Source organism: Brienomyrus brachyistius, chromosome 9 (assembly GCF_023856365.1).
Source record: "Brienomyrus brachyistius isolate T26 chromosome 9, BBRACH_0.4, whole genome shotgun sequence".
NCBI lineage: Eukaryota > Metazoa > Chordata > Actinopteri > Osteoglossiformes > Mormyridae > Brienomyrus > Brienomyrus brachyistius.
Window position 1 is genome coordinate 25,671,528 of NC_064541.1, and position 26,715 is coordinate 25,698,242.

Consider the following 26,715-nt stretch of genomic DNA (forward strand, 5'->3'; position numbering starts at 1 on the left):
GCAGGAAACGGAAAGTAAAATTTGGATACATTTCAATTGCATTGATAATACAAAGGCAGAGTGTAGAGCTTGCAAGGTTAAAATCTCATATCGAACAGGCTCTACAAATAACCTGCATTGGCACATGAGAACTGTACATCCATCAGGGCAGTGGGAAGAAAAAAGACAAGCAAGTGAACCTGCTACTAAGGAAAGTGACAGTTTGTCTACTGCAACTGTTGAAAGTGCCAGTTTGTCAATGTCTACACCGTCATCCAGTACAGCACCACAACCACCTAGACCTACAACCTAGAGCTCTACGAGACAGTTTCTGCAAACAGAACACAACTGATGAGGAATTGGCTAAAATGATTGCGTGTAATTTCCAACCATAGTAATTCGTTTCACTAATAATTTTACATTATTTCTGGTAATAAATTCATTTAAGCACCAAAGAAAATCTGAAGAGCCACTTGGGAGCCGAAAGAGCCGGCTCTTTTAAGTGAGCCGAGCCATAAGAGCCAGATCTCTTAAAAGAGCTAGTCTGCAGCAGGAGGGCGGGGCTGCATACACAGCTCAGGGCGCCTCGAGACAGTAAAATGACGAGAATAGCGATAGTAAAGGATTGGAGGTGAGGAGAAATACGCACATTATTGGCCGAACATCCTGTCAGTCGTCAGTTGCTGCCCCTCCAACTAAAGTCACTGCTTGCGCAGTCCAGTCACATCCACCAAGCGAGTGTGAGTCTGCGGTAGTGCCACCATTGGGGTACTCAAAAACATTTCCCAATGTTGGCAGGTCTGGAAGAGTACATTATGCCCAAGAATGGTTATGGAATGTATAAAAAAACTTGTAGATGTTTGTCTTTACTATATCGCTTCCGGGGGGCGGCATGGTGGTGCAGTGGTTAGCACTGTCGCCTCACACCTCTGGGACCCGGGTTCGAGTCTCCGACTTGGTCACATGTGTGCGGAGTTTGCATGTTCTCCCCATGTGGTTGTGGATTTTCCCCCTACAGTCCAAACACATGCTGAGGCTTATCCAGTAGGATAAGCAGTTTGGAAAATGGATGGATGGATATCTCTTCAGATGTCGAATATCTGAGAAAAAAAGAGAGAACATTCTATTATAGCGGTACCTTTCAGTGATTTATAACCATGTTTGTGATGGTTTTTAACAGTCACTGATCTATGCATAAAATTACGGTACTTCATTAATAACATAAATTATTAAGTAACTCCCATTTAAGTGTTAATGTAGAACCTGTGCTCTGCTTTGAGTACAAGCTAGCAGAGAAACTTGATAGAGAATGTGTAAAGTTCAAGTTTTATGAAAGTGTTTATTTTATAAATTAAATAGGTATAAAGTCGATTCTAGCTTAATTCCACACAGGTGCTGACAGTTGCCACACACACAAAGACCTTCCTTCCTACGTGTTAACATGCAAAGTACACCGTGTCATTATTTGTTTTTGGCACTACCTGTCACGCCCAGCTCGTGTGTGCCACGCCCCCTGATTATCCACGTGTGCTTCCCCAATCGTACCCAGCTGTACCTTGTTGTTTTGCTCTGTCTTGTCTATTTGAGTACATGTCTTGCCTTAGTTCTTTGTCTGTCGATATCAGTGCCAGTGTTCATTTACCTGATTCCTTTAAATAAATCCCCGTTTTCCCCGACTTCGCCTACTTGCCTGCTTCTTGCTCGCTTGCCCGCCCGTGCGCGATCACCCGCTTCACTGGCGAAATCGTGACAATACCAATATAATTTTTTTATAACGTCTGATATTTCAACTTTGCGTATTCTATAATGTTGGGTGCACTTTAAGTTACAGCATATTTCGTTCTTTTGTGTCACATATAATGCTTATGCCACATTAGGGTAATTATGATATACACATATAAACAATGATAGCACATATAAATAATTTGTCTTTTAGCACTAACTATTACAACTCTCAGTCATTTCTTGTTAGTGCAGATGTAAGTAATACATTAATGATTACCTATCTGGTGATAGCTCCGACAGATAATCTAGTGTGGTTAATAATTGTTCAGCTCTCCATCATTAGGCCACATTAGGAAAACTGTGCAACTTCTTTTAATAGTCTGTCTTTGAAAAAGAGAGAAAAGCGACATACATATCTGTCAAATTGTATGCAATGGAAGGTGCATCCATATCCAATGGATGAATGCAAGATCATAACAGCCGGTTCCTCTACACAAAGTACATGTTTGTAATTGTGCCATGTGGTGATGATCACATAACAGCAAGAACACTTTTCCTGAATGGGTTGAAGAAAAATCTTTCTTTGAATCAAATTTAACTCGAAGTCCTGGAGAAATCATGAGAAGTCATGAAAATTTATTTGACTGAAAACTGTATGAACCCTGTAGAGTGTATCCTATCACATTATGTATTGCCACGAGATGAGAGCATTTTGAGTATTTTGCTGTCACTAAGTGTTATTGTCCTAAAATTGAAGAGATGTCTCAAAATTTGATTGTTTCAGTTTGTCATCAATAAAATGCAATGCATGCAAAACTTTTTGGTTTATCGAGCTAATGGGGTCATGTGTCCGAATCTGCCCTTATCTTTTGGTATTACTATGTGGCACTGCAACAGTTTTGGTGCCGTCTGTCTCAGAATTTGATCGGTCCTATTCCAGCGCCCCGGCAGTGTGCCTGCTGAGTTCGATAAAAATCTGTCAAAGACCTTGAGTTATCACATTAATGATAAGGCATGTACAATGATAGTGGTCTTAACGATTACTGTCTCCCTCTAGCCTTGGTGTAATTTATTGGTGAACCAGAATGCTGTTAAACTGCTGGTTATGACTGACTGTAACCAGCACTAGCTGTAATCGGCTCATAGTCACAATTAGGATGCGTAAACATCCACTTGTGAATTTAGGTTCTGCCTGTGTCGAAATGTTTTCTTTCATTTTATTGTGTGTTTCAAAATGAAAATGATGTAACTGAATGGCACAAAACAAATATATGTGCTGTTAGAACCCTAGTAGTAAGATCAGGTAAAAAAAATTTATCCCAGGGCAAAATATTGATTTATGAAATTAACTTAAATAGGTCTGTACAGTTTGACCACATGCCTGGCAGGTGTTATCAGTCAGAAGTTTCAGATACACGCAATTAGCTTGAGCTTGTTTGGGGGTAAGTATGTGTACGTGCAATTGCCAGAGAGAAATAAAATCAATGGAAACAACAGGGAAATTCACACGTGTCAGTCATTTGTTCATTTTCTATACACAGGGTTGCAAGAGTCTGGAGCTGATGAGAGACAGAGGAGTGGAGAAGCAAACCCTGGTCTCCAGAGGTGGGAGATGACCTTGCTAACTGCAGTGCCACTCAAGCTGGCATACGGTGAAAACAAAAAGATTAAGGTAAGATGACATGCTGTGCTGTGTGTAGAAGAGTCTGGGAAATTGAGCATTAATGCATGGTAATTTAGCAGGTAGGTGATGTAATCCATGTTTTCAAGTTAATGTTGATGTCCCACAAATAATGATAATCTTTTAATACTAAAACATTCAAATTTTCAGCAAGGATGGAAGTAATTGAGGAAATTACAGTGTAAATGTCCTTTTATCAGTATTCTTAGGTTTAACATTGCATTATTTAAAATCAAAGAAAAGGAAGCAGCAGGTGTAAAAGATGTTGACTGTAATCCCCCAGTGTGAACTGTTCCTTCTTTTTTGATGTATATACTTCTGCAAACACTTACAGGTGTCAGTAAACAACACAACCTCAGCTTACTAACCAGGCCCACAGGAAGCCGAGGTGTAAAGGTATGGTCCATGGCCCACAATGCCTCTGTAATCACACTGCAAGGGGAAAAATAACCAGCTTTTATAGTGAAACTGTATCGACCGATTTGCCTCAAATCAAGTTAAGCTGCTGGTTCAGATTTCAGAAAAAGTTCCACTGTAACGGTTTTAAAATAGAGTGAATGTGATGCTGTATGTGACCATGTAAGGTAAATTGACTGGTGTATTTCACACCCCGATATTTCTACAATGAAATGTCCTTGCATGTCTGTTGACCATGGAAAGTGCCTTAGGTTAGACTTGAACATTGTCTGGTCAAAATACTTCGCAATGACATTAGTAGAAATGACACTGGTGTGAAATGTCAAACATTATTGGGAAATTGAGGGAATTACAGGGTGAATGATTTATATCAGGACGTTTTGAGGTTTTAGTTATGTTTATGTTATGTAACTCAGACCTAAATAATAGGGAGATGCAGGCAGAGGTTCACTGTAAACCTCCAGCTTGAACTGCTTCTGCTTGTCTGATGCATATAATTCTGCAAATGCTTAAGGATGGTGGTAAATAACACAACAGTATGCTGACTAGGTCTGCATGATACAGAAAGCACATAAAAGTGTGAGGCTGTTATTACTGAAACAGGAAGAGTAATGAAGTGTTCAGCTTAGAGCAGTAGGCGTCCATGCTGTTCATCCTGGAGATGTTCAGGACCTCAGACATGAAGTCACTGGTGGTACTGAGCTGTATGGTCTGCAGGATCTCAGTCTGTCCTTTACACAGGCGTACAATGGAGAGGATTGAACCACCCTCACCCAGCTGTCTGTCCATGAAGAGTGATCACTCTATGGATCTACCAATGAAATTCAAAGATGGCAACTTCCCTCCTGACATCAGGTAAGGCTGCTAATCTTTATGTCCTAAATGCTATAGAATAATTTGCAAGAAATTACTCTTATTAATTTACAGTAAGAAATTTGGACTGGACAGATGGTGCAGTGTGTCTCAAGTCTAGTTAAGCTGCTGGTTCAGATTTCAGAAAAAGTTGTACTGTGACTGTTTTAAAATGGCATTAGTGTGACACTCTACAGCATGTGCAGGATTATTAAGCAAGTGCTTTTCCACAATCCCTCTGTAATAACAGTATAAGAGGAAGATAACCAGCTTTTACACTGAAACAGTAAGAGTAATGAAGTGTTCAGCTTAGAGCAGTAGGCGTCCATGCTGTTCATCCTGGAGATGTTCAGGACCTCAGACATAAAGTCACTGGTTTCACCAAGCTGTATGGCCTGCAGGATCTCAGTCTGTCCTGTACACAGGCGTACAATGGAGAGGATTGAACCACGCCCTCCCAGCTGTCTGTCCATGAAGAGTGATCACTCTATGGATCTACCAATGAAATTCAAAGATGGCAACTTCCCTCCTGACATCAGGTAAGGCTGCTAATCTTTATGTCCTAAATGCTATAGAATAATTTGCAAGAAATTAGTCTTATTAATTTACAGTAAGAAATTTGGACTGGACAGATGGTGCAGTGTGTCTCAAGTCTAGTTAAGCTGCTGGTTCAGATTTCAGAAAAAGTTGTACTGTGACTGTTTTAAAATGGCATTAGTGTGACACTATACAGCATGTGCAGGATTATTAAGCAAGTGCTTTTCCACAATCCCTCTGTAATAACAGTATAAGAGGAAGATAACCAGCTTTTACACTGAAACAGTAAGAGTAATGAAGTGTTCAGCTTAGAGCAGTAGGCGTCCATGCTGTTCATCCTGGAGATGTTCAGGACCTCAGACATAAAGTCACTGGTTTCACCAAGCTGTATGGCCTGCAGGATCTCAGTCTGTCCTGTACACAGGCGTACAATGGAGAGGATTGAACCACCCTCACCCAGCTGTCTGTCCATGAAGAGTGATCACTCTATGGATCTACCAATGAAATTCAAAGATGGCAACTTCCCTCCTGACATCAGGTAAGGCTGCTAATCTTTATGTCCTAAATGCTATAGAATAATTTGCAAGAAATTACTCTTATTAATTTACAGTAAGAAATTTGGACTGGACAGATGGTGCAGTGTGTCTCAAGTCTAGTTAAGCTGCTGGTTCAGATTTCAGAAAAAGTTGTACTGTGACTGTTTTAAAATGGCATTAGTGTGACACTCTACAGCATGTGCAGGATTATTAAGCAAGTGCTTTTCCACAATCCCTCTGTAATAACAGTATAAGAGGAAGATAACCAGCTTTTACACTGAAACAGTAAGAGTAATGAAGTGTTCAGCTTAGAGCAGTAGGCGTCCATGCTGTTCATCCTGGAGATGTTCAGGACCTCAGACATAAAGTCACTGGTTTCACCAAGCTGTATGGCCTGCAGGATCTCAGTCTGTCCTGTACACAGGCGTACAATGGAGAGGATTGAACCACCCTCACCCAGCTGTCTGTCCATGAAGAGTGATCACTCTATGGATCTACCAATGAAATTCAAAGATGGCAACTTCCCTCCTGACATCAGGTAAGGCTGCTAATCTTTATGTCCTAAATGCTATAGAATAATTTGCAAGAAATTACTCTTATTAATTTACAGTAAGAAATTTGGACTGGACAGATGGTGCAGTGTGTCTCAAGTCTAGTTAAGCTGCTGGTTCAGATTTCAGAAAAAGTTGTACTGTGACTGTTTTAAAATGGCATTAGTGTGACACTCTACAGCATGTGCAGGATTATTAAGCAAGTGCTTTTCCACAATCCCTCTGTAATAACAGTATAAGAGGAAGATAACCAGCTTTTACACTGAAACAGTAAGAGTAATGAAGTGTTCAGCTTAGAGCAGTAGGCGTCCATGCTGTTCATCCTGGAGATGTTCAGGACCTCAGACATAAAGTCACTGGTTTCACCAAGCTGTATGGCCTGCAGAATCTCAGTCTGTCCTGTACACAGGCGTACAATGGAGAGGATTGAACCACGCCCTCCCAGCTGTCTGTCCATGAAGAGTGATCACTCTATGGATCTACCAATGAAATTCAAAGATGGCAACTTCCCTCCTGACATTAGGTAAGGCTGCTAATCTTTATGTCCTAAATGCTATAGAATAATTTGCAAGAAATTAGTCTTATTAATTTACAGTAAGAAATTTGGACTTGTGACGTGGTACATTGTGTCTCAAATCTAGTTATGCTGTTGGCACAGATTCCAGGGAAACGTTGTATTATGACAGTTCATTTTAAAATGGAGTGTAAAAGTTATCTACACCCAGCTGTCTCTGAGTCTGCAGTAGAGTTGAAAGGTCAAAGGCCATTACTTTTCCAGATAGTAATGCTGAACATCAGGCTGAATTAGGGTGTCTAATTCTGTGGCTGTGCGATACGATGATATATATCGTATCCCAGGTCACAGGGGTTGCAGTTTAAGCAGGAATGCCCAGACCTCCCTCTCCACAGCCACCTCTTCTAGCTCCTCTGGGGAAATACCAGGGTGTTCCCAGGCCAGCCAAGAGATATAATTTCTCCAGAATGCCCTGAGTCTGCCCTGGGGCCCCTCCCAGTTGGACATGCCCAAAACACCTCCCCAGGGAGCCATCCAGGAGGCATTGTACATAGATGCCTAAACCGCCTCAGCTGGCACCTTTCGATGTGGAGGAGTAGTGGCTCTACCTTGAGCTCCTCCTGAATGTCCAAACTCCTCACTCTTTCTCTGAGGCTGAGCCCAGACACCCTGTGGAAGAAGCTTTCTAGAGATTTTACGTGGGAAGTTAAGCTGGGGAATTTTGGAAATATTCAAACAGGCATATGTAAACTTTTGTGAATAAATACTGTGAAAATATCAAGTAAATGACCAGATGAATGACTAGATGAATCCTAATGAATGGAATGCTTCATCGTGTTATTTATAGGGCATAACAGGTGTTTTGTGTATAATAAATGAGCTGAGCTGAGCTGGACCGTATCAGAGAGCTGTGGGTCTGGTGTTACAAGCTGTCAGAAATGGTACAGAAAGTGAACTGAATGAATAAAACACCATAGAATATGACTTATAAACAGTGTGTTTTAATGCAGATGCTTATTTTGGTGTTTTCTTGCACATGTAATTACTCACAAGCACTTGGATACACAATGATATCACTATTAGTGCTGTTGTGATTCTGTGATTTCTGTGCATCAAAGGGTTCGTGAGTTTTTGTTTTAAAATTTAATTAATGCAGTGAGCAGCGATCGGGTCCCAAAGGTTAAACTGGCAATGAAATGATGTTAGCTAACTTACATCTAGCGTATCTGATTTACTGGCTAGCTAGCTACTGTATAAACACATTTTGGTTTAGCATTTGCTCATTAAACTTTAATACTACAGAGCAGATATATTTAACCCAGTTATGTGATCAGAACTTGCTTGACTGGATGTAGTCCTGGGCTCAAATTCAGTGTGAGTGTGTCTTCAACAGTCCTGCAATAGCACGCAGTATTCTAGAAATTATCTGTGCATGAGATGGAGGAATGTACAGTGCAGGGTAGAAATGCTATAGAATAATTTGCAAGAAATTACTCTTATTAATTTACAGTAAGAAATTTGGACTTGTGACGTGGTACATTGTGTCTCAAATCTAGTTAAGCTGCTGGTTCATATTTCAGAAAAAGTTTTATTGTGACTGTTTCAAAATGGAGTGAATGTGATGCTGTATGTGACCATGTAAGGTAAATCGACTGGTGTATTTCACACCCCGATATTTCTACAATGAAATGTCCTTGCATGTCTGTTGACCATGGAAAATGCCTCAGGTTAGACTTGAACATTGTCTGGTCAAAATACTTCGCAATGACATTAGCAGAAATGACATTGGTGTGAAATGTCAAACATTATTGGGAAGTTGAGGGAATTACAGGGTGAATGATTTATATCAGGATGTTTTGAGGTTTTAGTTATGTTTATGTTATGTAACTCAGACCTAAATAATAGGGAGATGCAGGCAGAGGTTCACCGTAAACCTCCAGCTTGAACTGCTTCTGCTTGTCTGATGCATATAATTCTGCAAATGCTTAAGGATGGTGGTAAATAACACAACAGTGTGCTGACTAGGTCTGCATGATACAGAAAGCATATAAAAGTGTGAGGCTATTATTACTGAAACAGGAAGAGTAAAGTGGTGTTCAACTCAGTGCAGTAGGTGTCCATCCTGGAGATGTTCAGGACCTTAGATATGAAGACACTGGTGGTACTGAGCTGTCATCGCCTGCAGGATCTCAGTCTGTCCTGTACACAGGTGTAAAATGGACAGGATCATATTACCCGCACCCAGCTATCTGTCCATGAAGACTGACCACTCCATGGCTCAACCAATCGGATTCAACAGTGGCAGCATCCCTTCTGACACCAGGTGAGACTGTTACTTTTAATCAGCGGTGGGCAGGGTTCCGCTAACATTGAAAACTGTTGGCAGACAAATGACCTTCCTCTAAATTTTTATTTTCGCTAACTGTAAATCTGCTAATGTTTTTAACAGGTAAACTGAATTAAGTTATTAATGGTCAAAAACATTTGTAAACCCTAAAATCATACGTATTTCTTCCCGGTTGTTCTGCGTGTGTCTGCAATAGTCTATCTGGCTCGCTATTTGCTGACTATGTGTAGACACACTAAGCTGGATTCCTTGCTTAGCCAGATAACTTGTCATGTTTAAGGTACCCTAGTTTAAAAGGTCTTCATCTTTATTCACTTACATTTAGCCTACACTACCTTAGATCCTAAAAGTTATCCGCCTAAGCTATAAATTCTGCTTCGTGGTACAGCCCCCCCGATTATATTTTCCAGGTTCTGATTGACAGAGACCAATAAACAGTTGAGACCCTCCTTCCTAGATCTGGGTAAACGACGCCATGTTTGTAGTTCCCAAGCGGCTTCACTGAGGGCAAAATATCAACATAGGCCAGTTACACAATAGGGCTTCTCCTAGAAAAATGCCTATCTCACAATCGGAATATCATAGAAAGGAAATTTCAATGCAGATTTAAATAGAATCCAATGATACCCAGTTGAATAAGTCCTAAATATCCCTTGGTAATCACTCTAGTCCAACAGATGGGATTTCTGTGTTAAGCAGGTTAAAATTTTAGCTTTCTGGCTATGTTCTCAAGGGTTTCTGAGCCGGAAACCAAGCTTGCACTAAACATTTTAGTGGTTTATTGGTTTAGCATTATCAAATTAAACTTTTTGGTGAGCTGCGCCCACCAGTGATTTTCACGTGTTAAATGCTTTAGATAAAGTCACAAGACATCACTCATTAATTTAGAGTAAGAAATTTGGACTTGACAGATGGTGCAGTGTGTCTCAAGTCTAGTTAAGCTGCTGGTTCAGATTTCAGAAAAAGTTGTACTGTGACTGTTTTAAAATGGCATTAGTGTGACACTCTACAGCATGTGCAGGATTATTAGGCAAGTGGTTTTTCACAATTCCTCTGTAATAATAGTATAAGGGGAAGATAACCAGCTTTTACACTGAAACAGTAAGAGTAATGAAGTGTTCAGCTTAGAGCAGTAGGCGTCCATGCTGTTCATCCTGGAGATGTTCAGGAACTCAGACATGAAGTCACTGGTAGTTCTGAGCTGTATGGCCTGCAGGATCTCAGTCTGTCCTGTACACAGGCATACAATGGAGAGGATTGACCCACCCTCACTCAGCTGTCTGTCCATGAAGAGTGATCTCTCTATGGATCTACCAATGAAATTCAAAGATGGCAACTTACTTCCTGACATCAGGTAAGGCTGCTAATCTTTATGTCCTAAATGCTATAGAATAATTTGCAAGAAATTACTCTTATTAATTTACAGTAAGAAATGTGGACTTGTGACGTGGTACATTGTGTCTCAAATGTAGTTATGCTGTTGGCACAGATTCCAGGGAAACGTTGTATTATGACAGTTCATTTTAAAATGGAGTGTAAAAATTATCTACACCCAGCTGTCTCTGAGTCTGCAGTAGAGTTGAAAGGTCAAAGGCCATTACTCTTCCAGATAGTAATGCTGAACATCAGGCTGACATTAACCACTAAATTAGGGTGTCTGATTCTGTGACTGTGCGATACGATGGTATATATCATATCCCAGGTCACAGGGGTTGCAGTTTAAGCAGGAATGCCCAGACCTCCATTTCTCCAGAATGCCCTGAGTCTGCCCTGGGGCCCCCTCCCAGTTGGACATGCCCAAAACACCTCCTCAGGGAGCCGTCTAGGAGGCATTGTACATAGATGCCTAAACCACCTCAGCTGGCACCTTTCGATGTGGAGGAGTAGTGGCTCTACCTTGAGCTCCTCCTGAATGTCCACACTCCTCACTCTTTCTCTGAGGCTGAGCCCAGACACCCTGTGGAAGAAGCTTTCTAGAGATTTTATGTGGGAAGTTAAGCTGGGGAATTTTGGAAATATTCAAACAGGCTGTGACGCCAGCCGGAGTAAGGAAACAGGGATCCAGATGTGCACACCAAACGTGAGTTTATTGAGGGTGTAGGTACTGAGGTGATAAAAGGGTTAGACGAGAAGAATGGTCGTTGTTCGTAAGCCGAGGTCCAAAGCCGGGAGGTCTGTCCTACACTTACACACGTGACACGAACACACAGGGGAAGGGGAACGGGAGGAGCCGGTCTCAGCAGGAAGAGTGGGTCAGGTGCGGGAACGAGTCTGGGGAAAGGGAGAAGACTTTATTTAATTAATAAAGTCTTGGTACTCGGGTGGTAGTTTGCTCACGTCATCCGTCTCAGGGCTCTCTACATGCGAGGTACGACAAGGCAGAGACATGCAGGACGAGAGGCATTCAGGCGACCACGAGGTTAGCTCACCCGTTCTCCAGTCTAGCCGGGGGTTGTGCAGTTGCAGCCAGGGCAGACCGAGGATCAGCGGGTCCTTGGTGTGGGGAAGCAGATACATCTCTATCCGCTCCTTGTGGAGCGTTCCTATCTGAAGCCTGATAGGCTGAGTGCGATATCGGATAGTACCGTCTTGAATCTTCTCCCCGGTAACTCCGAGAACGGTGAGGGGCTGCACCAGCGTCTCATCTATAAAGTTGCCGGCTGCACCGCTATCCACGAGAGCAAGAATCCTCTCGCCCCCCTTAGGTGAGCTGATAATGACTGGCAAGGTTAATTGCTGGAGGTAAGACATAACCCGGGGAGGGGTACTTACCGAAGGGGTGTTCTCCTCCCGGCGGGGTCTGATGGGACAGGTCGACAGAACATGTCCGGCCTCTCCGCAGTAAAGACACAGCCCCCTATCGGTTCTCCTCCGGCGTTCTGCAGCCGTGAGAGGTGCCCGTCCCAGTTGCATGGGTTCAGGGACATCAGACGAGGCTCCAGGAAGCTTGCGGTGACTCTCCGTTTGAGCTCTCCACCTTCTCCGGTCCCTGACGGTGTTGTCCAGTCTCACCGCGAGACGGACATACTCCTCGAAGGATAAAGCCTCACCTCGGGAGGCGAGCTCATCCTGTAAATCTTGGTTCAACCCTCTGCGGAATATGGTCATGAGGGAGTCGTCAGGCCATTGGAGACCGGCCGCGATGGTGCGGAATTCCAGAGAGAAATCGGCCGCTGACCGGGCCCCCTGGCAACCTCCAGCAATGCTTGATGGAAGCCCTGAGGGGTGTCGATGAGAGGGCTCTGACATGCCCACAGGGCAGTTGCCCACTCTCTGGCTCTACCCATGAGGAGAGAGATGACGAACCGCACCTCTGCTCCGGGGGAGTGGAACATCTCTGGATGTTCCTCAACGTAAATCCCACACTGTATCAGAAACCCCCTGCAGGTGTCGGGGTTTCCATCATATCGCTCTGGAAGGGCGATAGGGGCGGTGGAGGCAGCTCGAGGTGGTGATGCCGGCAAGGGGACGTGAGCAGCTTGACTTGCCAGGAGCTGTTCTATAGCCGTCAGTCGACTCTCCATAGACAGGTGGTGTGCTGGATCCATACTTGGGCGAAGTATTCTGTGACGCCAGCCGGAGTAAGGAAACAGGGATCCAGATGTGCACACCAAACGTGAGTTTATTGAGGGTGTAGGTACTGAGGTGATAAAAGGGTTAGACGAGAAGAATGGTCGTTGTTCGTAAGCCGAGGTCCAAAGCCGGGAGGTCTGTCCTACACTTACACACGGGACAAGAACACACAGGGGAAGGGGAACGGGAGGAGTTGGTCTCAGCAGGAAGAGTGGGTCAGGTGCGGGAACGAGTCTGGGGAAAGGGAGAAGACAAGGCAAGGTAAGTACAAAAGGTAAACGGAACAGGTTGGGAATTGCGGGACGATAGAAGACAAGTAAACGCTCAGTAAGGCTCAAGATCATGGCACAATACTTCGCACGGAGTATAGCGAGAGCCGGGCTTGTGTCAGAGCCTCATTAGGCGGAATGTGGGACATCTGTAGAGCCCCGCCTACTTGGGCGGGGCTTGATGTGGAGCCAGCAGCAGGTTCCGCCTGTGTGGACGTGACACAGGCATATGTAAACTTTTGTGAATAAATACTATGAAAATATCAAGTAAATGACCAGATGAATAACTAGATGAATGACTAGATGAATGACTAGATGAATCCTAATGAATAGAATGCTTCATTTTGTTATTTATTGGCCATAACAGGTGTTTTGTGTATAATAAATGAGCTGAGCTGAGCTGGACCGTATCAGAGAGCTGTGGGTCTGGTGTTAGAAGCTGTCAGAAATGGTACAGAAAGTGAACTGAATGAATAATACACCATAGAATATGACTTATAAACAGTGTGTTTTAATGCAGATGCTTATTTTGGTATTTTCTTGCACATGTAATTACTCACAAGTACTTGGTTACACAATGATATCACTATTAGTGCTGTTGTGATTCTGATGGTATGTGTGTGATTTCTGTGTATCAAAGGGTTCGTGAGTTTTTGTTTTTAAATTTAATTAATGCAGTGAGCAGCGATCGGGTCCCAAAGGTTAAACTGGCAATGAAATTATGTTAGCTAACTTACATCTAGCGTATCTGATTTACTGGCTAGCTAGCTACTGTATAAACACATTTTGGTTTAGCATTTGCTCATTAAACTTTAATACTACAGATCAGATATATTTAACCTAGTTATGTGATCAGAACTTGCTTGACTGGATGTAGTCCTGGGCCCAAATTCAGTGTGAATGTGTCTTCAACAGTCCTGCAATAGTATGCAGTATTCCAGAAATTATTTGTGCATGTGATGGAGGAATGCACAGTGCAGGGTAGAAATTCAAGTTAAATTTGCATGAAATCTTGTTGTTTTAACCAAGATTATGCTGCTGGATGTGTTTTTTTTTTCAACTGCATTTAAGTTGTCTGCTATAGGCTGATCCAGTTTATTCCCATTAATTCCCATGGAAAGTTTCCAACTTTGAAAATTCCTAGAATTTCACAACTCTACTTGTGAGCAAAACCCCGGGATACTTAAACTACTCTGCTTGAGACAGTAATCCATCCAGGACAGGCGATCCACCCTTTTCCAGCTGAGAACTTTGGCCTCAGACTTGGAGGTGCTGATCCTCATCCAGCCGCTTCACACTCAACTAAAGATTACCCCAGTACATGCTGCCGGTCACAGTCCAATGAAGCCAACAGGACCATGTCATCTGAAAAAGAACAAAACCACGATCCTGTGGTCACTGAACCGGACACCTTCCACCCCTTGGCTATGCCTAGAAATTCTGTTCAAAGAAGTTATGAAGGGAAATGGTGACAAAGGGCAGCCCTGGGAGAGACAAACACCCACCGGAAGCTAATCTAACTTAATGTTGGCAATGCAAACCAACATTCCACTCCAGTTATACAGGAACCTGACGTCCTATAACAATACTCCCGGTACCGCCAAATCCTGAAGCAGCCCTCACAGGACCAACTTTGTAAACTAGCTCCGCCCCCAAGCCTGGCTTCTGGGCAGGGCCTTGGTCTCCCCAGTCTGGGTGGAGTCACATGATCTGTTATGTTGATCTTCATTGGGGGTCTATGTGAATCACACATTGTCTGGCCACTCACCTATGACCAGTTTCACTAAATTGTGTATGGATGTGTTTTATCCAAGGAACATGTTTTCATTTTAATAAGAAAGTTAAATTCTATAACTGATATTTTAATTAGCTTTAATTATGGGGAGTATGAGATTCACTTTCTACCCTCCAATTCTTTCAAGTTGTTTATGTACAGTATCTGTATTTGAATTATTTAAATCAACGCATCAAAGACTTCCATTAAGTTAAACTGCTGATCTAATATGAACCCAGGTTTATCATGGTGAAAACACATTCATTTACACACAACTGTTAACAGGATTTACCAGGAGCTCTGTGACTAAACAGCAAACACACAGTTCATTAATCTGCCTTCTGATAAATAACTTGCATTTTTGTCTGTTGAATAGGTCCAGTTGCTATAATTATTAATGTGTGACAATTCTGTACAATACCCATATGTATAATCTTGCTTTTCACAGTGAGCTGCCATCCAGTCTCCTAACAGAAGATCAGTTCAGGTGTTCTGTGTGCAGTGACCTTCTGAAGGATCCAGTGTCTATCCCCTGTGGACATAGTTATTGCAGACAGTGCATCACTACCTACTGGGAGAAGCCAGGCAGCATTGGATCCTACGCCTGCCCTCAGTGCAAAAAGAGGAGCAGAACTTATCCTGTGCTCTACGCAAACTCAGCTTTAGCTGTGCTGCTGCAGAAGCTCCAGCAGGCAGGACTCAGTCCCACCCTCCCTGGGCGGAGCTATGCTGAGCCGGGGGATGTGGCCTGTGATTGGTGTATTGGCAGGAAGCTGAAAGCTGTCAAGTCCTGTCTGACCTGCACTGCCTCCTACTGTGAGACCCATGTGAAGCCGCACTACATTGTACCAGCACTGGAGAGACACAGGCTGGAGGAGGCCACTGAGAACCTGGAACACAAGCTCTGCCAGATACACCACAGAGCCCTGGAGTTCCTCTGTAAGATGGAGAAGACTCTCATCTGCAGCCTGTGTCTTGTGGAGCAACACCAAGGTCATGATGTGGTCTTTGTCAAGTCTGAGGATTCTGTGAAGGTAGGAAACTCTCTGTGCTCAGAGTCCCATATTAAAGACTGGGGATTACAGTATGTTCATGGTTTATTGGAAGCTTTTTATTTTCTTCTTGAACGGAATTTGCTAAACAAATGAAATATATCACAATGAACTAATTAAAATACTAGTTTTGCACTTATGATCTTTGCACACTACATTAACTTAATAGATAACTTAATAAATGATCTAGAAATGTAGCACCAGAATTCCAAAATAAAAATGAAGTTGCCAAATTGAATTACATCAATATTCCAAGTGCTCCCAACCTCGAACACTGTCATGGAGGCCTATAAAGGCATGGATGCCAGTGTGTCATAGGACACACCCATGCACTAAGGGCTATTTAAATAAATCAGTTCACCTGACTGCAGGTCTGTAAAATGCGCAAGAAGAAATCTACACATCATGCGATGAACATGACAACTCTACGCACTGACAGAACAGGGACAGGAATTAAACCTCCATCTGTGGAGGTATGATGGGACAATGTTACCCATCTGAGCTACACCGCTGCCCTTGTTAACATAAAAAAAAAATAACATGAAAAGTAGCATGTATAACACATATCTAACGGAAATATATATATATTATTTTATTTTTATTTTTTTCCGTTAGATATGTGTTATACATGCTATGGTGGAGGCAATGATGACTGCACGTGTTTCCTTGCAAGTAACCATGGTTAATAGAGGAAGAACGATTTCAAGCACCACCCTCCTTTTAAAGCATCCAGTCTGCTTTTCTAACTCAATCAGCATGACAGTGATCTCCAGCCTTGTCCTCATCAACACTCTCTCCTGTATTAACGACAGAATCACTGAAATGATGTCAGCAGGTCCTTTTGTGGCAGGACTGAAATGCAGTGGAAATGGGTTTTTGGGATTAAGTGTATTTTCATGGTAGATTGCAATTTGTCTGGTCACTCTTTATAATATTCTGGAGTATATATTACCTGTTTGGTCTTTCACTTCAGTGTTTACTTTAGCATTTTATATATACACACACATATACTGCTCAAAAAAATTAAAGGAAAACAAATCAGATATCAATGGGGAAAAAAATCATGCTGGATATCTATACTGATGCAGACTGGGTAATGTGTTAGGAATGAAAGGATGCCACATCATTTGATGGAAATGAAATTATCAACCTACAGAGGGCTGAATTCAAAGACACCCTGAAAATCAAAGTGAAAAATGATGCGGCAGGCTAGTCCATTTTGCTGAAATTTCATTAGTAACTCAGAATCATACTCAGTAGTTTGTATGGCCCCCACGTGGATGTATGTATGTCTGACAATGTCAGGGCATGATCCTAATGAGACCACGGATGGTGTCCTGGGGGGATCTCCTCTCAGATCCGGACCAGGGTACCACTGAGCTTCTGGACCTTCTGAGGTGCAACCTGGTGGCATCGGATAGACGAAACATAATGTCCCAGAGGTGTTCTATTGGATTTAGGTCAGGCGAGCGTGGGGGGCAGTCAATGGTATCAATTCCTTCATCCTCCAGGAACTGTCTACATGCTCTTGCCACATGAGGCCTGACATTGTGGTGCACCAGGAGGAACCCAGGACCCACTGCACCAGCATAGGGTCTGACAGTGGGTTCAAGGATTTCATCCTAATACCTAATGGCAGTCAAGGTGCTGTTGTCTAGCCGGTAGAGGTCTGTGTGTCCCTCCATGGATATGCCTCCCCAGACCATCACTGACCCACCACCAAATCGGTCATGCTGAACAATGCTGCAGGCAGTATAACGTTCTCCATGGCTTCTCCAGACCCTTTCACATCTGTCATATGTGCTCAGGGTGAACCTGCTCTCATCTGTGAAAAGCACAGGGTGCCAGTGGCAGACCTGCAAATTCTGGTATTCTATGGCAAATGCCAGTCGAGCTCCATGGTGCTGGGCAGTGAGCACAGGGCCCACTAGAGGACGTTGGGTCCTCAAGCCACCCTCATGAAGTTTGTCTCTGACTAAACAATCAGAAACATTCACACCAGTGGCCTGCTGGAAGTCATTTTGTAGAGCTCCAGCAGTGTTCATCCTGTTCCTCCTTGCACAAAGGAGCAGATACCGGTCCTGCTGATGGGTTAAGGACCTTCTACGGCCCTGTCCAGCTCTCCTTGAGTTTCTGCCCATCTCCTGGAATCTCCTCCATGCCCTTGAGACAGCAAACCTTCTGGCAATGGCACGTATTGATGCGCCATCCTGGAGGAGTTGGACTACCTGTGCAACCTCTGTAGGGTCCAGGTATCGCCTCATGCTACCAGTAGTGACACTGACCGTCGCCAAATGCAAAACTAGTGAAAAAACCATCAGAAAAGATGAGGAGGGAAAAATGCCAGTGGCCTCCACCTGTTAAACCATTCCTGTTTTGGGGGTCGTCTCAGTGTTGCCCCTCTAGTTCACCTGTTGTTAATTTCATTAACACCAAAGCAGTTGAAACTGATTAACAACCCCCTCTGCTACTTAACTGACCAGATCAATATTCCAGAAGTTTAATAGACTTCCCTACCCAGACCTAACCTTAACCATAAGTAACCAAACAAAATACAAGTCTTTTGGCATTTTTAGTTTTTTGATTGCAGTCACAGATATTGATATTGAATTTCACCTTGTGGAGACTGAAGAAATAGTCCCCACAATGTCAAAAAAAAAAAATTTTTGTGGGGAACATCTGGTCCCCACAAAATAATGTATACCTGGACCACACACACACACACCAACATGTATTTCCGGCTTTGGCAGTAGCCACGGTACGTGTTACTGTTTGCCATCATTGATCTTTTGAATTCTTCATATTTTTCCATAATAATTCCCTGTCCCACTGCATTGAAATACATATTCCTGTTGTGATCCATGCCGGTTGGATAAATAAAAAAAATCATTTAAAATTTAAAGTTATCCTTCGTTTATATTTGACATTACCGTATTCTTACGCATATAACGCGCATAATACGTGTTTTTACAAACAGTTAAACCCCCGTGTGCGCGTTATGCAAAATTAGTTTTACATGGTTGATGTCGTCTGTTAATATTTTAATGGAGATGAAAATGTCCTATCAAAAAAAAAAACTAATGAAACGATTTGATCATGATTATGATTTGTTATACTGATTAGCTCTACTCTGTCTTTCTATGTATGATCTATGTCTGGGGGTGGCGGGAGGAGTTTTCAGTTCAATGGGCAGCATGCGCGGTATACGTATGGGCGCGCTATGCAGAATTTTTTTTTACATAATTCCTTTGTTCCCGCGCGCTATACGCGTGGGCGCGTTATACACGTGTGCGCGTTATACGCGCGTTACGTATAAAAAAACGTAAAAATATCTCCATAATGAATTGATTCTCAAAGAACTATTCAAAAGACATTTTAGTAAATCAAAATTGAATCAAATCAATATAGAATCGAATCAGGCACTTGTGAATCCAAATTTGATTTCCATACCAAACACAGATTACATGTGCCTCCATTCTTGGGTCTCAAGTCTTCGGAGCCCTTAAGCATGTTTTTATATTCAAATATTCTGTTTTCTTTTTTTTTAGTTGTCATATAAAGACTCAAGCGTATTGACATTCCAGACAAAATTTTTTTCTGGAGGACGTGAGGAACCTAAGCAAGGTCAGTGAACTTACTGTAACTGTTGATAACATTGCAGTTAATTGTGTGCCTATTCAGCTTATGGAGTTTCTCACAAACAGTTGTGTTTGTTTTAAATATTTGAGCATGCTTCATGGGTTCCAATTTAATTAAATAGCCTTCTTACACTTCCATTTATTCTTCTCAAATGGCTGGCAATGAGGTGAGTTATGACACTAAGCAATGGTGCAGGAAGGAGTTTGATATTGACACAAATTAAAAAATTGCATATAAATGTCTTAGAGTTTTATTATTATTATTTACTGAGGGAAAGAATGAATCCGGGGCGGCATGGTGGTGCCGTGGTGAGCACTGTTGCCTCACACCTCTGGGACCCGTGTTCGAATCTCCGCCTGGGTCACATGTGTGTGGAGTTTGCATGTTGTCCCCATGTCGTCGTGGGGTTTCCTCCGGGTACTCCGGTTTCCCCCCCACAGTCCAAAAACATGCTGAGGCTAATTGGAGTTGCTAAATTGCCTGTAGGTCTGCATGTGTGAGTGAATGGCGTGTGAGTGTGCCCTGCAATGGGCTGCCCCCCTGTCCTGGGTTGTTCCCTGCCTCGTGCCCATTGCTTCCGGGATAGGCTCCGGACCCCCCGCGACCCAGTAGGACAAGCGGTTTGGAAAATGGATGGATGAATGAATCTAGATTAAATATTGGGAGGTACCTGTCCCCCTGGTTCATTAGCCCCTGGCACTAAGGGTTACCAATTGGACTGGGCGATATGAAAAAAAACTTCTCTCAATATTTTTTTCCATATCAGCCCATATCTATATATATCACGATATGAATCAAATCTGTCAAACCACCTTTTTATTCCAAACTGAGTTGTGAAGACATCATAACATTAATTGTAGTGTCAGAACATTAACATAACATTAATTGTTTTGTCAGAAATTGAACATAAATGCTCTGTAGAACACTGCAATAAAAAAAGTATGTTAAAGGATAAACGTGTAAACCGTATGTTAGCGCGTTTCTGGACCCACACATGTCTGCTGTAAAGCGTTTCGTTGGACCGATCGTGCAGCAACATGGTGGTGCATGCACAGAACCAGTTGTCAGTGCCCGATGTGTGCCGGCTGCACGATCGTTTCGCGCATGCGCCGCCATGTTGCTGCATGATCAGTTCCACGGAAAACTTTACGGCAGATAGCACATTTCCGGACCCACACGTAACGGTTTATAGCGAAACTTTAAAGCAATATATATATATATATATATATATATATATATATATATATATATATATATATATATATATATATATATATATATATATATAAATTTGAGAGCGTTTAAAGACCATCGTATGTAAATAAAGTGTCTGTGCAATATATATGCATGTGCGTTTGTAGCATCACTGTATTTAACCAGTTATAAAAATATATATATATTTTATATGATCTCATGCATTATGTTTATTTAGTTCAAGTTCTTTCTGTGTATTATTTGTTTTTAAACCAGCTACATTTTCTATTTAACCTTTCTAAATGACCTGATTTTTTTTTTCTTTCCAAAAGCAACATAAAATACAGAACAATATACAGAAATACAAACTCTCGTACAGGACGTAAGAACGACAAAGAATAAGCTAAAGGGCAATCTACTGAAAAAAAAACCCAAAATAAATACACAATATGGGGGCTGTCATGACCTGCTCGTCGGCTCCTCCTGTGTGCCACGCCCCCTGCTTACCCACGTGTGTTTCCCGGATTGTACCCAGCTGTGTCTGCTTATTTTCAATCAGTCCTGTGTATTTCAGTCCGTTTCTTACCTGAGTCCTTTGTCCGTCATTGATGTCAGTCCGCGTGAGATGTTCCCCAGTCCGCGTTCTGCAAATAAATCCCCGTTTTCCCTGATTCTGTCTGCTCGCCTGCTTCCTGCCCGCTCGCCCCGTCCATGCGCCCCACCCGCAGACGCCGATCGTGACAGGGGCATAAATCATAAGGGAGACTTAAAACAATAGGTTTTCATTAATGTGATGTGGGAAGATTCTAGTGCTTTCCACTTTTTAAATCTAATTAAAAAAATAGTACAATTTAAATTCATTCAAGAAGCAGGGAAAAGGGGGCTTAATTGTTACCCCTCCACTTACTACAGTAAATGTGGTATTTCGCTAATAGTACAACAATATTAATGGCATCAGAGAAAGCAGAATTCAAGTTTGCCACGTAAAATAAGATAGCACCAACATCAAAAAAATGAATATTAAGTTTGAGATTAATCCATTCACTCATGTCCTTCCAAAAACTTTGTGAATATTAGGAAGAAAAAAACGGATGCTTCAGGGATTCATCTTCTAACTTACCAAAGGCACACAGGTCAACTTCAAATTTAAATCTTCTTTTAAGAAACATGGATATGGGATATATTCCATTTATTATTTTAAAATGAGTCTCCTTCACTTTTGGTGAAACAGGCCATTTAACAAATTTAGCCAATGTGGTTTCACAATTTATATTAGGAAATTTCTTGAAAGAATCCCTATTCATAGTAAATCTTTTCCCGCATACCACTATTAATGACCTTGTTATTGCATTTGAAGTCAAGTAAGTAACAGTCATTCACTTTTAAACTGGGCATTGAAACAGTCACTTTTGAGTATACAATGTTTTTGATTAGTTGAATCAATGCCAAAGGAATCACTTTGATTCCTTATATCGCTTATATCGAGGAAAATTTATTTTGCACTGAGGGTCTCTGTTGACTAGTATTTGACTCATTTACAGCGTTTTCCTGTCTGCTTTGAAAATGGTAAGAGTATGGAAGGCAGTTCATGAAGACATGTTGGCAGTAATGGCTGCCAAAACTAATTACGGCTGGTAAAGCTTAATTATAACAAACTGTGTGGGGTTTACTTTCTCTGATTTATATCGTTTGTTTTTTTGTTCCTCTGGTACAATATAACACTTAAATGTAATTTTTAGGTATGTTAATTGTTATTTAATATGATACCATTTTATAACTGACTTAGAAAGCTCTTCACAAAGGATTATCCAGATAAGAACATAAGAAATTTACAAACAAGAGGTGGCTATTCGGCCCATCAAGCTCATTTAGGGAGAATTTAACTAATAGCTCAGAGTTGTTAAAATCTTATCTAGCTCTGATTTAAAGGAACCCAGGGTTTTAGCTTGCGCTACACTAGCAGGAAGACTATTCCAACTACACACTGCGTAAAGAAGTGTTTCCTCAAATTTAGTTTAAAATGTTCTCTCGCTAATTTCCACCTATGGCCACGAGTTCTAGTATTTAAACTAATATTAAAATAGCCATTTGGCTGAACAGCATCCAGACCTGTTAGAATCTTATATACCTGGTTCATGTCCCCACTTAATCTCCTTTGCACGAGGCTGAACAGATTCAGCTCAGCTAACCTCTCATCATGAGACATTCCTCTAAGACCAGGAATCATTCTTATAGCCCTACGTTGCACCATTTCCAAGGCAGCAATGTCATCTTTAAGGTATGGTGAAAAACCTCCACACAATATTCTAGGTGGGGTCTTACCAAGGTCTATTAACAATAGAGAAGTTTGAAGAGGGAAACCTTTTCATTGACCCAATGAGACAGTAATGGAAGCAGAGCTGCAAAGCACATATGGCAGTATAGAGATTGCAGGTAATAATGACAGGATGTTAAGTCAGGATCACATCCTACCTCACCCTCAAAACTCACCTGGTCACAAGAAGTATCGCTAGGGTATATTTGTGCGACTTTAAAGGAAGTTACGCAACAGTTTAACAAAACATGGTATTTAGTAATCATACTCTGAATTCTAAAAAAACTGTTATTCCTTTTAGTTTTTATTATAGACCTCTCTGAGAGAAAGGCCTCCCTCCTACTAGAAGTGCTGAAACTCCAGACAGACAGGAGAGCAGTAGAGCTGGAGGGCTGGTCAGAAGAAGAGAGTGAAGTGAGGAGCTTCCTTCAGTGTCTGCCCTACATCTCACAGCTGAGGTGAGTGTGGAGCATCTCTGTGTGGAGATGTTGAGGTGAGAGTTACTGTGGGCTGTTTGGCCAGTGCTGTTTACTGTAGGAATCAGCTGTCAGACTGCCTCTGGTTGTGTCACACTCATTGGATAATGGAGACTAGTCAGGTAAGAGAGAGAATACAGTTGTTCACTGCATGGTGGTTAATGTCTATTTTTCATCCAGAATGAGGTAAATAACCTTGTTTCCTGACACATGCAGCACCAGAATAACAATGTAACATCTTACAAAGTACCCCACTTTAATTCGCCATTGTCGCTACATCCCAGGTTCCTGTCAGCTTTAGAGGTTCACGTGTCTATGTAATTGTTTTTGAGTGCACCACAGGTAAAGACATTTATAATTTGCTCTGTAAAGTTAAGATTAAACCACAATTATCTTGAAGTAAAAATTCACGTGTCCATGTCACAGTACATTGACGATCACCACTTTGTTCCAGAGATGCACTGCCTTCATACAAACTCTGTGTATCTGTGTTCTTTCCCTTTTTAGATTTTCCGGAAAGAATGTATACAGCAGTAACAAAAGTCAAGCATCTGTGAAGTTCCTGCTGAAGCTCAGTGTTGAAGCAGCAGAGAGTGACACTGGAACAGGAGGGAGTGTCTCCCAGTGTCTGTCCTCTGTGTGCAGTTACAGCACTTTTCCTTGTGGTGATGACAGACCATCTGTACAGTGTGGATTCCTGTTGTATCTGTACTCACATGTGAAGGACTATGAGTCCCAAACACAGAGGAGTGTCCTCCCTACTCTACTGCCCATTTACCAGTCAGCTCCTGCAGTCTGGGTTATAGACCTCTCTGTGAGAAAGGCCTCCCTCCTACTAGAAGTGCTGAAACTCCAGACAGACAAGAGACCAGTAGAGCTGGAGGACTGGTCAGAAGAAGAGAGTGAAATGAGGAGCTTCCTTCAGTGTCTGCCCTACATCTCACAGCTGAGGTGAGTGTGGAGCATGTCTGTGTGGAGATGTTGAAGTGAGGGTCACTGTGGGCTGTTTACTGCAGGTATCAGGTGTCAGACTGTCTCTACTTCTGTGACTCTCATTGGCGACACAGAGGGACTCATCAGCTTAGAGAGTGAAGAATAGTTTTTTTTTTGTTATTTCCCACTGGAAGGTGGCCAGTCTATTTTTTCTTACAGAATAACATTATTTCCTGTTAAACATAAGCTATGTTCTGTATTCAGATGCAGTAGCTCGCAGACTATTCCACCATAAACCACCATGTTCTTTGTCTCCTTGGTCCCTGTCAGCTTTGCCGTAATCAGCTCAGTCACATCCGTACTGATAGTTACATGTGTTTCAATCACATTGGATTTAACACCCTAACCAACATCAATCAGATTGTCTTAGGCTTAAGCTGGAAAATGCCATTATCTGCCTGTTAGGTCCTTTTATATATTATTATTGTGTCATTTGAGATTTTTTAAAGTAAACATTGCAAATGGGGGCAGCATGGTGGTGCAGTGGTTAGCACTGTTGCCTCTCACCTCTGGGACACGGGTTTGAGTCTCCGCCTTTGTCAAATGTGTGTGGATTTTGCATGTTCTCCCCATGTTGTCGTGGGGTTCCCTCCGGGTACTCCGGTTTCCCCACACAGTCCAAAGACATGCTGCAGCTAATTGGAGTTACTAAATTGCCCATAGGTGTGCATGTGTGAGTGCATGGTGTGTGAGTGTGCCCTGCGATGGGCTGGCCCCCCATCCTGGGTTGTTCCCTGCCTCGTGCCCATTGCTTCCGGGATAGGCTCCGGACCCCCCGCGACCCAGTAGGATTAGCGGTTTGGAAAATGGATGGATGGACATTGCAAATGTACCCTTAATAAAAACTTCACATAAAAACTGATTATTGACTTTGTTATGCTTGGAGACAGTAACACCATTTAGAATTTGTGTTGTTGAAAGTTATCAAGCTACTGTCACATCAATTATGAAGTAAAATTTTAAGTGTCACAGTGTCATCAGTACATGCAAAATTACCTCCTTATTCTGAGAAACATCACCTTCATACAGAGTGACTGTGTTCTTATTTTTAGGTTTTCCAGTAACATTTTATGGAACAGTAACAAACATCAGGCAGCTGTAAAGTTTCTGCTGAAGCTCAGTGTTGAAGCAGCAGAAAGTGACACTGGACCAGGAGGGAGTGTCTCCCAGTGTCTGTCCTCTGTGTGCAGTTACATCACTTTTCCTTGTGATAATGACAGTCCATCTGTACAGTGTGGATTCCTGTTGTATCTGTACTCACATGTGAAGGACTATGAGTCCCAAACACAGAGGAGTGTCCTCCCTACTCTACTGCCCATTTACCAGTCAGCTCCTGCAGTCTGGGTTATATACCTCTCTGTGAGAAAGGCCTCCCGCCTACTAGAAGTGCTGAAACTCCAGACAGACAAGAGAGCAGTAGAGCTGAAGGGCTGGTCAGAAGAAGAGGGTGAAGTGAGGAGCTTCCTTCAATGTCTGCCCTACATCTCACAGCTGAGGTGAGTTACTTTAGACTAGACTCTTCTGAAATTAGCACGTTTCTATAGAAAATTAATCAAAATGTAGCTTTAGCAATAACATATACTGTAACTGTCATGCCCTGCTCGTCCGCTCCTCCTGTGTGCCATGCCCCCTGATTACCCACATGTTTTCTCCCGATTGTACCCAGCTGTATCTAGTTCATTTGCTCAGTCCTGTGTATTTCAGTCCGTGTCTTACCTGAGTCCTTCGTCCGTCATTGATGTTACCTGATGTCAGTCAGCACCTCGTTTTCCTCCATTAAACCCCGTTTTCCCCGTATTCCGCTTGCCTGCCTGCTCCTTGCTCGCTCGCCTGCCTGAACGATCGCCCGCTCCGACCACGATCGTGACAGTAACATACATAACATATTTTTTTCTGAAATTATTCTCAATATATTTTTTGGGACTGATTAATATGGTTTTCTGATGAATCGTTATATTTTCGTGTGTACAGAATCTTTGGTCAAAAACAGAAAATCATCTTATCCGCTGATGTGTGGTATTTTTAGCTAGCAGGGTTTAACAGACTCGCAGTTACTTCAAGCAATGTATGTCATTGTGTTCTAGCACTAGAATTTTTGCTATGAGTCCAATACAAAGTATTTAAAATGTGTTATTTAACATTCGCTTTTATTTTGTGTAAGTTCTATTCTAATATACATTATTGTAGTTTCCTGGACTTATTACATGTTGAGATATAACCTCAAAATGGATGCAGCACTGCATAACCTGAAAAATTTGAGGGTTATATTCCAGTCATTGAAAAGACCTGGAA

The 26,715-nt window shown here is 42.2% G+C and overlaps 1 protein-coding gene and 1 long non-coding RNA gene across 3 annotated transcripts in view; one reads left to right on the forward strand and one right to left on the reverse strand.

Annotated features, from left to right (window-relative positions):
- LOC125748407 (uncharacterized) overlaps positions 1-26,715 on the forward strand; it is a 59,493-nt gene that overhangs the window by 2,578 nt on the left and 30,200 nt on the right. Inside the window, exons 2-15 of one of the 2 annotated variants that reach the window (XM_049024447.1) lie at positions 3,246-3,376; positions 3,720-3,781; positions 4,544-4,657; positions 5,080-5,193; positions 5,616-5,729; positions 6,128-6,265; positions 6,688-6,801; positions 9,002-9,115; positions 10,380-10,493; positions 15,204-15,789; positions 19,356-19,431; positions 23,256-23,412; positions 23,938-24,381; positions 25,476-25,919. In XM_049024447.1, coding sequence (XP_048880404.1) covers positions 4,551-4,657; positions 5,080-5,193; positions 5,616-5,729; positions 6,128-6,265; positions 6,688-6,801; positions 9,002-9,115; positions 10,380-10,493; positions 15,204-15,789; positions 19,356-19,431; positions 23,256-23,412; positions 23,938-24,381; positions 25,476-25,919 — 2,522 coding nt within the window. In that variant the 5' untranslated portion in view covers positions 3,246-3,376; positions 3,720-3,781; positions 4,544-4,550. The remainder of the gene's footprint in view (positions 1-3,245; positions 3,377-3,719; positions 3,782-4,543; positions 4,658-5,079; positions 5,194-5,615; positions 5,730-6,127; positions 6,266-6,687; positions 6,802-9,001; positions 9,116-10,379; positions 10,494-15,203; positions 15,790-19,355; positions 19,432-23,255; positions 23,413-23,937; positions 24,382-25,475; positions 25,920-26,715) is intronic. The other variant, XM_049024448.1, reaches the window with a different exon arrangement.
- On the reverse strand, positions 16-3,141 carry LOC125748429 (uncharacterized). The gene is made up of 2 exons (XR_007399545.1): positions 1,982-3,141; positions 16-1,079 (listed from the first exon to the last, which is right to left on the reverse strand). It is a non-coding gene; the product is annotated as an uncharacterized LOC125748429 (long non-coding RNA).